The 11,901-nt window shown below is 44.1% G+C and overlaps 1 protein-coding gene across 10 annotated transcripts in view; it reads right to left on the bottom strand.

The window, feature by feature from the left end:
• Window positions 1–1,401: 1,401 nt before the first annotated feature.
• The window catches only part of Ndufaf6 (NADH:ubiquinone oxidoreductase complex assembly factor 6), a 29,089-nt gene continuing 18,589 nt past the window's right edge, over window positions 1,402–11,901 (bottom strand). For all 10 annotated transcript variants that reach the window (XM_008847850.3, XM_029570797.1, XM_029570802.1 and 7 more), the window contains 3 exons: window positions 11,138–11,239; window positions 3,639–3,695; window positions 1,402–1,577 (listed from right to left, as the gene is read on the bottom strand). In XM_008847850.3, the coding sequence (XP_008846072.1) occupies window positions 1,449–1,577; window positions 3,639–3,695; window positions 11,138–11,239 (288 nt within the window). In that variant the 3' untranslated portion in view covers window positions 1,402–1,448. The remainder of the gene's footprint in view (window positions 1,578–3,638; window positions 3,696–11,137; window positions 11,240–11,901) is intronic.

Here is an 11,901-nt window from a genome sequence, read left to right as displayed (position 1 = left end):
AGGTAAAAGCTCTCAAACCAAGCAGACCTAAACTCAGAAGGCTCTGACTGTAATGAACAGCTACTTAACTCTACAAAGACTGTTAGGGTTATACGGCCTCAACACAGACTACTTCTCAAACCTGGAGTTCATTTTTCATGCCCCCAGACACATGCTTTTTCCAGCTCTATTGAACATCTGGGTTTTGGCTGCTCCGCATGTTAAGTCAGGGTATGAACACACCCCTTCCCCTTCCTATCCCCAAGGATGAGGGAGTGAGGATGGCATTCCCTCTCACCTGACTCCCTCCTGGGATGCCAACTTCTGAATGATGACACAGCAGCCTTGTCTGGGCTGACAGTGCCAATGGTAGACTCTTGGAGGTATCTGGGCCCCAGACCCACAGCAGCTCTGTGAGCTACTTGGTACCCACACAGTAATTCCTCTTCTCAAGTAAAAAGTTAACTCTGGGGCTTGGGAGATGCTCAGTAGATAAAGTGCTTACTGCTCAAGCATGAAGACCCCATTCAGATCCCCAGCACCGACAAAGCCAGGTGTGGCAGTATGTGCCTAGAATCCCAGTGTTGGGAAGAAGAGACCAGAGGATCTCAGGGTGTCTGGCTAGCCATTCTAGCTGAATCAGTGAGCTCCAGGTTCGGCAACAGGTTCAGTATCAAAAAAATCATGCATGCTTTTAATCCCAGAGGCAAAGGCAGACTGATTTCTGTGAGATCAAGTCCAGCCTTGTCTATGTAGTGAGTTCTAGGCCAACTGGGGCTACAAGGAGACCCTGTCTCAAAAAAACAAAACAAAAATCAGATGGAGACTGACTGAGGGAGACACCCAACAATATCTGGTCTCCAGACACATGCACGAAGGTAACACACACACACACACACACAAGTTAGTACTGGACTGGAGAGATGGCTCAGTGGTTAAGAACACTGGTTGTTCTTGCAGAAGATCCGGGTTCAAATCCTAGTACCCACATGGCAGCTAACAACTGTCCGTAACTCCAGTTCCAGGGGATCCGACAGCCTCTTCTGTCCTCCACGGACATTGCATGACATGGGTGCACTTACCTACATGCAGGCAATACACACATGCACATAAAATAAATAAAATATGAAAAAAATAATTTTTAAAAAAGTTAGCACCTATTATTTCTAAACAAGAACCCAAAACAGTATTTTTTTTTTAATTTTATGTGTATGAATGTTTTGTTTGCATGTATGTAAGTACACCACAAGCATGCGATGCTTGAAGAGGCCAGAAGAGGGTGTTGAATTTCCTGGAACTGGAGTTAAGGATGGTTGTTAGTTGCCATGTGGGTGCTGGAAACCAAACCTGGAGCCCTTGCAAAAGCAGCCCAGGCTCTTAACCCCTGAGCCACCTCTCCAGCCCCAATAGTACATTTGTTTAAACCAATAAATTAAAAGTAGATCAGTATCATAATGTATCAAGTTATTTTAATATCTTTTTCTCCATGATTGAATATACAAAGATAAAGGAAGTAATGTATTCTTCTGCTGTAAAGATGGGTGGAATATATCAAAATCTACTCTTTGAATTTTCTTTAAATAGTCCTCTAGAGAAACCTGAAAAAAAAATATCATGGTTAATAGATCATAAAATGATCAAGTCTCCCAAACTAAAGAAAAGTGTAACCAGGCAGGGAGGCTCACACCAGTGATCCCAACACTCAGAAAACAAAATAAAACCCTCAGGAGGATCGCCATGAGTCTGAGACCAGCCTCCCCTACATGGTAAAACAGGTAGAATGGGACCCTGTCTCAAAAATACAAAACCCCAGAACTACAAGGCAGATGTAGGGAACTCACACCTATGATTCTAGCACTGAGGAGACTGAGGCAAGAGGATGGAAAATTCAAGACCAACCTGTGATACACAGGAAGACCCTGTTTCAAAAAAAAAAAAGAAAAAAGAAAAAGAGGCTGGACAGATGGCTCAGCAGTTAAGGGCACTGGCTGCTCTTGCAGAAGACCCAGGTTCGATTCCCAGCACGCATATGGTGGCTAACAACCATCTGTAACTCCAGTTCCAGGGGATCCAACACCTTCTTCTGATCTCTGTAGGCACTGCACAACATGAGTGCACTTACATACATGTAGACAATACACTCATACACATAAAATAAAAATAAATTATTTTAAAAATTTAGAAAAAAAAACAAGAAAAAGTACAACTATTAAGGCTATTTTAGTTTCCTGAGATGGTACTCCAAATGGTTTTTGTTGTTTTTTTCTTTTCAGACAGGGTCTCACTATGTATTCCTGGCTAGCCCTGGAACTCACTGTATAGACCAGCTGGCCTTGAACGCATAGAAATCCTCCTATCTCTGTCTTCAGAGTGTTTGGATTAATTATGCCTGGAGATTCTTTAAAATATATAGACGGGGATGGGGCTGGAGAGATGGCTTGGCAATTAAGAGCATTGGTTGCTGTTACAGGGGGCCTGGGTTCGATTCCCAGAACCCACATGGTGGCTAACAACTGTCTGTAAATCCAGTTCCAGGGGAATCAGATGTCCTCCTCTGGCCTCAACAGGCATTGCACAACATGGGTACACTTACATACATGTAGGCAAAACATTCATGCACATGAAATAAAAATAAATTGCATAATTAAAAATAAAAATATAAATATATATAAAAGAAAACAAAAGTATTTTATTTCAGACTTTTAAAAATTGTATGTATGATGGATATGCATGCATGGCCTTTGTGTGGTGAGAGAACAAATTTTGGGAGTCAGTTCTCCCCTTCCACCATGAGTTCTGGATTAGTGTCATCAAGCTTGCACCACCCACAAACACTTTTATTCACTGACCCGTCTCCCTGGCCCCATACTTTTTTTTAATTGGTGGGGGGCAGGGAGGAGCACAGGTGTGGTAGTCAGAGGACAATTTTGTAGAAATGATTCTTTCCTTGTACCGCTACATGCATTCCAGGGTTTGAAGACAAGACTCCAGGCTTGGATAACATCTCACTGGCCCACATCTGGAAACTTTTCTTTTTTTGAGAGAGGGTCTCCTTGTGGCCACGGCTGGCCTGGAACTTGCTATACAGACCAGACTGGCCTCAATCTCACACAGATCCACCTGCCTCTGCCTCCTGAGTTCTGGGATTAAAGGTGTATGCCACCACGCCAGGTTAGAAACTTAAAAAAACCAGATTTTCCTAGGAATTCTTACCTTCCTCAATCCTGAGAGTCATAATCAGTAGGAAGAGCCCAGGAAACTAGATTTTTAAAAAGTTTTCCAGGTTATTCCAATGCAGATAGTTTATCAGTAGCCTGTGAGCCAGTGCTACAATATGTTTAGGTTACCACGGAGACAATCCTACAAGGTAGTTTTCTATAAAATTCTCATTTTACTGATGAGTCAATAGAGGAACACACAAGTTAAAGAAATTAAGGCCCCCATGGCTAGTGAGAGACAAAGCAGATTCAACCTGGGGCAGGCTGGATGCTGAGCTGGTCCTAACAGCAACTCAAGGAAATACAGACCAGATCATCAGGGGCTAATCAAGCCACCGTGAGGGAGGGAAAAAGTCGAAGACTCCAAACAAAAGAGCCACACTGGGAACCTCACAAAACAGGAGAAGAGAGCACATACAGCTTCTCTGCTAACACACTTACTGTCTGAAGAAAAGCAGGAAACGCTTTCACAGGAACACTTTTGTGAAAGGACCTCGCCTAAAAAGGAAGGGGGAAAGAAACTGGCTTGAAATGCTTCTGCAAACAAACACTCTCCCTTTGAGAGTGAACACAAAGCCAGGGCAGCAGTTTAATGACATGACAAGGGCCTCTCATAAAAGCAAGAAAACAGCTCATCTCCTGATGGCTAAAATGAGTTGCCAAAGCCTTGTGGACTTAGCAAAAATCAACTCTGTGCTGTATTTAGAACCCCATTCTCTCATGGACTGGCAGTGGCATTTTGCAACCACCTTACTACATTTCGCACTAACTCTGACCCTCTAGCTCTGTGGTAAAGGGAAAATGCAGACATACTTGTACCAATAATTCCAGCACCTCCCTAGCATAGACACTATTTCCTGTTCAGTATTTCTGCCTCTGTGTCTAGTTCATTCCATGCTGATGAATTTATCTTTATACCATCGCTTCATTTTTTTAACCATGATTTAACTCTTTGGTGATCAAGTGGCAGCTATTCTTCCTGGACCTTGTAGCTATTCTTCAAAGGCCCAACCTGACTCCCTGCTCTTCTAGGGTACGAACACCTGGTCCACTCAGGCACAGGCTTATCATCCTGGATCTGCCAGGTCCATCCTTTTTTCCAAGTCTTTGTATTGTCTCTCTCTCTCTCTTTCTCTCTCTTTTTTTTTTTTTTTTTTTTTTTTTTTTTTTTTTTTGTCTTTTTGAGACAGGGTCTCCCTGTAGCCCCAGCTGTCCTGGAACTCACTATGTAGACCAGACTGGCCTTGAACTCACAGAGATCCGCCTGCCTCTGCCTCCCAAGTGCTGGGATTAAAGACATGCACCACCACGCCCGGCTTGTATTGTCTCTTAAACCAGGAAGAGAAGAGCCCACCTCCACTTCCTGACCCGCCACACTAGGCTTCGCCATACCCAACTATTGAATCGCTCTGAGAGCATCCAGAACATGCTTTAACGGTCCCCTTTCTCTTCAGTCTGCAGCAGGTAAAGCTCCGATATCCCTTCCCCTCCTGGTTTTCAGGGTACTGATTCTAGTCCTCCTAGTCTTTCCTTTGCCTTCTTTCTAGTAAATGGTCCTGTCTCCTTCTGACAAGGCTGTGGGCCTCAAGGCTCTGTTCCCCTGTCCTCTTGTCTGTATACAATCTCCTCGAGCAACAACACTCAAACTTAAGAGCTTTGACCATAATCTTTCACATGCTGATTCCAACTCTGCCACTTCAAATCCCAAGCCATCAGTAGCTTATCTTTTACCCTCTTTTTTACCCTCTCATATTCGATTATGCCCACAGCAAAGACCAGCACCCAGCATGCCACTATTTTTCTACTGCATCTCTGGCTGGCACCAGCAACACCTATGTATGAACTCTTTGTGTAGCCTTTGACTTGCTCTATTCCTTATTTTGCACAGTCCAATCAGTTATCAAGTCTCATTGTGGGTGTGGGAATACATACATACATACATACATACATACATACATACATACATACTTATAAGCATCTACTCTCTCTGTTTCCTTCTTCAAGCATGGTATTACACACCTATAATCCCAGCACTTGGGAGGCTGGAGCAAGAGGATCACAAATTCAAGGCCAGCTTAGACTACATAGAAAGTTTCAGGCCAGCCTGGGTTATACTGCAAAACCTTGTCTTTCAAACAAAACAAGGGACTAAAGCAATGATTCTGTGGTTAAGAGCAGTGGCTTCTAATGCAGAGGCCCTGGGGTCGGTTCCCAGTACCCACAGGGCAGCTAACAACTGTTCATAATTCCAGTTCCAGAGGATCCAATGCCCTCTTTTGCCTCTGCAGTCATTGCATGCATGTGAAGCACTTAAATACATGTAAGCAAAACACTCATACACATAATAAAAATAAATGAGTAAATAAATAAAAATTAACAAAACAAAACCCACCCTGGCAGTTTTCACTGCAATATGAACAGCACAGCTTTACCTGATGATGAGGAACTGATACTGCACTTACTATATGAAAGTACTGTGATTAACTTTTTTTTTTTTGGCTTTTTGAGACAGGGTCTCCCTGTAGCCTCAGTTGGCCTGGAACTCACTTTGTAGACCAAGCTGGCCTCAATCTCACAGAGATCTGCCTGCCTCTGCCTCCCAAGTGCTAGGATTAAAGGTGTGCACCACCATGCCTGGCCTAACTCTTTATGTTAGCTCATTTATCTAAACAATGCTTTGAACTGGGGGCTTATATGATCTTCTTTTATCTATGAGGAAACAGGCACAGTGACGTTATACTCACATAATTAATAAATGGCAGAGCTAAGATTAAAGTCAGTCTTCTGATTCCAGAGTGTATACTGGCATCTGCCATGTTCTTTGGCTTCTCAAGTCTCCAAAGTGCTATAAAATCTTGTTAGTTTACTGCTCCAAACCTATTTTCTTTTCTTTTTCTTTCTCTCTCTCTCTCTCTCTCTCTCTTTCGCTGTCTTTTGCTCTCGCTCTCGCTCTCACTCTCACTCTTGCTCTCACTCTTTTTCTTTCTTTTGAGACAGAGTCTCACTGACTGGCCTAGAACTCCTATGCAGACAAGGCTAGGCTTGAACTCACAGAGATCTGCCTACCTCTCCCTCCTGAGTGCCAGGATTAAAGGTGCGCACCATCACACCCAGCCAAACCTTTTTTAAAAAGAGATTTAAAAAAAAATTTTACATGTATGAGTATTTGCCTGCATGTATGTATGTGAACCACATGCGTGCCTCGTGCTCATGGAGGCCAGAAGAGGGTATCAGATCCCCTGAGGCCACAATAGCAGCAAGTATTCTTAACCACTGAGCCAGCTCTCTAGCCCCCAGAGCCATTTTCTAGTAGATTTCATACCAGTAGCTTCAAATCTGGCTATTTCAAATCATTTGGAGACCAGATAAAGCTCAGTGGTAGAGTCCTTGCCTAGCATGTACAAGGCCATGGGCTCAATCCCCAGCACTATTAAAATAAATTAATTAGTAAGATAATCTGGAAATTATAATTCTTGGTTCCACCCCAGGTTTACTGTGCCAATCTCCAGGAAGTAAGGCCTGGAATTTACATTTCCCAGGCACCTTATATGTCCACTGACTAACACTACTCAGGTTTCCACACAAGTCCAGGAAATTTCCCTGCCTCTGTAATTCTGCAGTGTTCTCAGATCTTACTCCAACTCTGCTAGTTTTAAGAAATTTCTCATCTAGAGTTCCATGCATTTTATTAACACTTTACTACAGCTTAGATTCTTCAAGAAATTCAAAGGAAGCTTAGAATGCATTCTTTGTCCTCAAAGAGCTTAGCACCTATAATGTACTGGGCATTTCAGATGATGAACAATAGAGCCCAGAACAAAGTCACTTATATGTCATGAAGTGGGGAGACAATAAATAAGTAAACTTTCAATCCCAAGAAGTGAAAACTACTAAGCCAGGAAAGGGGAGCAAGGGTGATGAAAGGGGAGAGTGTTATTTTAAATGAGGTGACCAGGAAATATCCTTCTAATAAGGTAACACCTGAGCACTGACTATGAAGGATAGGTCAAGGGGAGAACAGGAAGCAGAAACACAAGTAGAAAGGCCCTGAGGATGGGGCTGGAGAGATGGCTTAGCAGTTAAGATAACAGGCTGCTCTTGCAGAGGACTTGGGTTCAGTTCCCAGCACTCACATGGAGCCTAACACTGTCCATAATTCCAGTTCCAGGGGATTCAACATCCTCTTCAGCTTCTGCAGGCATGAGGCATGCACATGGAGCACATACAAGAAGGCACTCCCACATGTACATAAAATTAAAATAAACAAACCTAGCCGGGCGTGGTGGCGCACACCTTTAATCCCAGCACTCGGGAGGCACAGGCAGGCGGATCTCTGTGTGTTCAAGGCTAGCCTGATCTACGTAGTGAGTTCCAGGACAGCTGGGGCTACAGGGAGATCCTGTCTCAAAAAGACCAATAAATAAATAAATAAATAAATAAACCTTTGAAAAAAAAAGAAAGGCCCTGCGGTGGGCTGAGGATGTAGCTCAGTTAGTAGAGTGCTTGCCTCATATGCACTAGGCCCTGGGTTTGATCTGTAGCACCACAGAAACCAGGCATGGCAGCACATGGCTATAATCCCAATAATTGGGAAGCAGAGATCAATATCATCCTCAGCTATATAGCTAAGATGAAGCAAGCCTACACTACATGAGACCCTGTCTAAAAACAAAAAACAAACAAAAACAAAACAAAAACAAACAAAAAAACCACACACCCGAGGTGTGGTGGTTTGAATGAAAATGTCCCCCATAGGCTCCAAGTGTTTCGACATTCTGTCCCCAGATGATGGCACTGTTTTGGGAGGTTTTAGAAGGTATGGCTATCCTGGAGGAAGCAGGTCACTGGGGGTGGGCTTAGAGAGCTCTTAAGCCTTGTCAGATCTGCAGTCGCCCTCTTGCTTCCTGTGCCTGTGTGATGATGTGAGAGCTTAGCTTCCGCTCCTCCTCCAGCCACCTCCAGCCATCATGCCTCCCTGCCATGAAAGACTGTAATAAATAAGTTCAAATAAACCCTTCCTGCTATAAATTGCTTGGGTGTTTCTATCACAGCAACAGAAAAGTGGACTGAGAATCTGTGGGTTCTGGTCAGCTGGGGCTGAAGAATCAGCTGTGATTAAGAAGAGACCAGAACCTGAAGCAAAACCTTTGCTTTCCTGGGACAATTGATGCTGGTTAGCTGGGGCTGAAAAATCAGCTCTAAGTAACAAGAGACCAGCATCACCATGGTGAAATCTTCTGGGAAATATTTCCTCAGGGTCAGCACACAGAGGGGACCCGAACCTCTATCTCAAGCTGGAAGCAGGACTTGGTAATGTGTAAGAGTCTCCTGAGTGGTTCTGGTGTTGAAGGCGTGAAGGTGTCACAGAGAGCAGCTGATGCTTGGCACTCACAACCACCAAGGGCTGCAAGAGGTGTGGAATGGAGCTGGCCTGGGTCTGTGAGATGAGCTGTGTGTGCTGTGGATGGTAGAGTCAGAGAAGTGGAGTTGCCAGAACCCTTTGGAGGCCAGAGATTGTGAGTGAATCCCTGATGTCCAGCCTTGAGCTACTTTGCTGGACTTTGGTTTTGCTTAGGTGTGCCCCATTCTTCCCTTTGAAATAAGACAGTACTTGTTTTGGATTTTACAGAAGCCACAGTTAAGAGACTTTTAAAGGAGACTATGAATTTTTTAAGGGCTGTGGGGTTTTTAAAGTCGGACTGTCTTATGTTGTGATATTAACATCAAAGAAATTGGAAAGTTATGGTTTAATAGGGATGTTTGTGTGTCAAATTGACAAGGGGTCAATTGTGCTGGATAGCTTTAGTGTCAACTTGACACACCTGGGTTGAGGGAGCCTCAATCGGGAAATTGCCTCTATTGGACTGGCCTGTGGCCATATCTGAAGGGCATCTTCTTGATGAGTGATGTGGGAGGGCCCAGCCCACTGTGGATGGTGCCACCCCTGGGCAGGTGGGCCTGTGTTGCATAAGAAAGCAGACTGAGCAGGGGCCAGGGGAGCAAGCCAGTAAGCAGCATTCCTCCATGGCCTGTGCCCCAGCTCCTGCCTCCAAGTTCCTGCCCTGAGTTCCTACCTTGGGCTCCCTGATGAACTGCAACCTGGGAGATGTAAGCTAAATAAACCCTTTCCTCCCCAAGTTGGTAGTGGTCACAGCGTTTTGTCACAGCAATGAAGAAACAAGCTAAGACACGAGATAAATAACCAAGTCTTTAGGATCTACTGAAGGCTAACTCTTCAGAAGTCACTACAATGAACAATCCTGTCAGAAGTATCAGCAAGGAACAGCCTGCAAACACAAGAACACAGACAGGGCCAAGAGGAAGACAGTCGATAGCATCACATCTCAAATAGAAGACAGGTTAGAGGATGTGAGGAATGACCTCTTTTAAAAAATGTATTCTTTCACAATTTCATATATATAAAATGTATCCTGGTCACATTCCTCTTTCCCCATTATTCTTTCTTATCCCTCTCATCCCTGTCAGACCCCTTCTAGGGAATGAACTCCTGAAGAACTAAAATGGTGTGCAGATGAGGTTGGGGCCAGTTTAGGAACCAAGTCAGAGAATCAAACAGAAAAAATGGTGTCAGAAGGAAGAAGAATCAAGACTTTTCAATAACCATTGATCTGGCGGTAAGGAGGTTACTTCTCAGTGACTGTTCACTGGAGTGGGCAGGACAGAAGTCATGTTAGAACAGGAGAAGCAGGGCCAGGGTGATGAGGGCTCTGCGGTAACAATGGAAGCACATCACTTATTCAGCAGGATTAAGGACCAGAAGGGTCCATGGGCCACCTGAGAATCCAAGGTAGCAGCAGCATGCCTGAGACTAAAAAGGCAGCAGGGAATGCCAGCCAGGGACTGCTGATGAGAGGAGGGCCAGGAGAGGAGAGACATGCAGCCCTGGCAAGCAGGCACACTTTGTGGACAAGCAGAGGAGCCACTTCAGAAAGCTCAGGCTTGACTTACAATAGAGTACACCTGTCAGATGAGGGACGGAAGGGGCTTTTCTAGAGCAGGAAAGAGTAGCTTTTCTTCTAGTAGCCCCTGGGATAAACTTGCCATTCAGTGAACAATGGAATAAAGGCTGCCAAGGTAAGAATCCACAGCATGCTATAGAAACAGCCACACCTAGCAAGACACTGTCTATAGGAGTGACTTATAAAATGAACAGAATCTGGACTAATGACTTAGTCTTGCAACCAAAAAACTACAAAGTCACTGAACCATGTGTTCTTGTGACCTGGACACTTGACCTTGATTCCTCAGAACCTCAATTTGATGTTCCGCCCAAAGATAGTGAATGTGTGCTTGCTTGAGAATGAAGATATCAAAACACCGAAAGGCAGTAGGCATTTTCATTGAAAACAATGAAGATGGAAAAGAATTACCTGACCTTGTGTGTATGAAATGTTTTGGGCCTAGGGATGGAAGAGCAAGATTATCAATAAGATGAGGGTGCATCTAAGTTTGTAGTTCCCCAAAATTGATGCTAGAGAAACAGTTTTGATTAAAAGTATAGGGGCTAGAGAGATGGTTCAGTGGTTAAAAGCACTGGCTGCTCTTGCAGCAGGACCCAAGTTCGATTCTCAGCACCCACATGGTGGTAACAACCGTCTGGGTAATTCTAGTTCCAGGGAAATCTGACAATCCCTTCTGACCTCCTCCAGCATTGCACAACACGGGTGCACTCACATACATGCAGGTAATACACTCGTACACAGAAAACAAAAATAATAAAATACAAAATTAAATAAAATGAAAGTATGGGTAAAGCCTGACTCTTCAGCACAGTACCAAGAGACACCTGGGGGAATAGGTGACCTCCAAGTTCAGGCCCACTCTTGATAGCTAAGAGGCTGCTTTATTCAGGCATAACTATAATGTTGGCATGGTCACTGCAAATATCCTAAATGACTGGGCAGAAAGAAGCTACTCACATGCTTTAGGTGCAAGTGTGCCTGGCTGGCAATGTCATAGATTACATCTCTCATATTTTTATCTTGGTTCCTCCGTATAAAGTCCTCTTGTGAAACACCATGCTGTGTGGAAAATACACATTATGTTAGGAATCTGTAAGCACACTTAATGTTGCTCAGGAAAACAGAGACAATGTATATAGGATAATGTCTCACTTTTAAATTTTGCTTATCTGTACATGCGATGGTTAATCTTGGTTATCAAACTGATTGGATCTATATTAACTAAGAGACACACCTCTGGGAAGGTCTGAGAAGGTATTTCCTGTTTCCTGGAGGATTAACTGAGGGGGGAAAGACCCTCTCCCTGAGTAGACAGGTACACTCCTGCAGTGAGTGTATCTACCATGCTGCTGCTACCCCTGCCATTCTTCACTGACACTAGAACCAGCTTCTATGGCCTTCAATGTAGACTGAACAGCACAAGCCTTCAATGCCAGATTGGGATGCTGAGATATCCACCCTCATGGACCGAGCAGCTACCAGGTTCTCAGCCTCTCCAGTATAAGACAGGCATTATTGGACACCCAGTACCCACGGTATAAGCCAGTGTCAGAAATCCCTTTATGATGTATTCATTCTATTGGTTCTTCCTCTACAGAACGCTGACTAATACAGTGAGAGAGTTGGGGGGGGGGGGAAAAGGAGAAGGGGAAAAAGGAGGGAAGCGAGGGGGAAGGGAAAAGAAGGAGGAAAAAAAGAGAGAAAAACACAAAAATTTAAAA

Source organism: Nannospalax galili, unplaced genomic scaffold (assembly GCF_000622305.1).
Source record: "Nannospalax galili isolate Female #2095 unplaced genomic scaffold, S.galili_v1.0 scaffold183, whole genome shotgun sequence".
In the NCBI taxonomy this organism is placed as follows: Eukaryota; Metazoa; Chordata; class Mammalia; order Rodentia; family Spalacidae; genus Nannospalax; species Nannospalax galili.
This window is presented reverse-complemented; position numbering and strand designations above follow the sequence as displayed.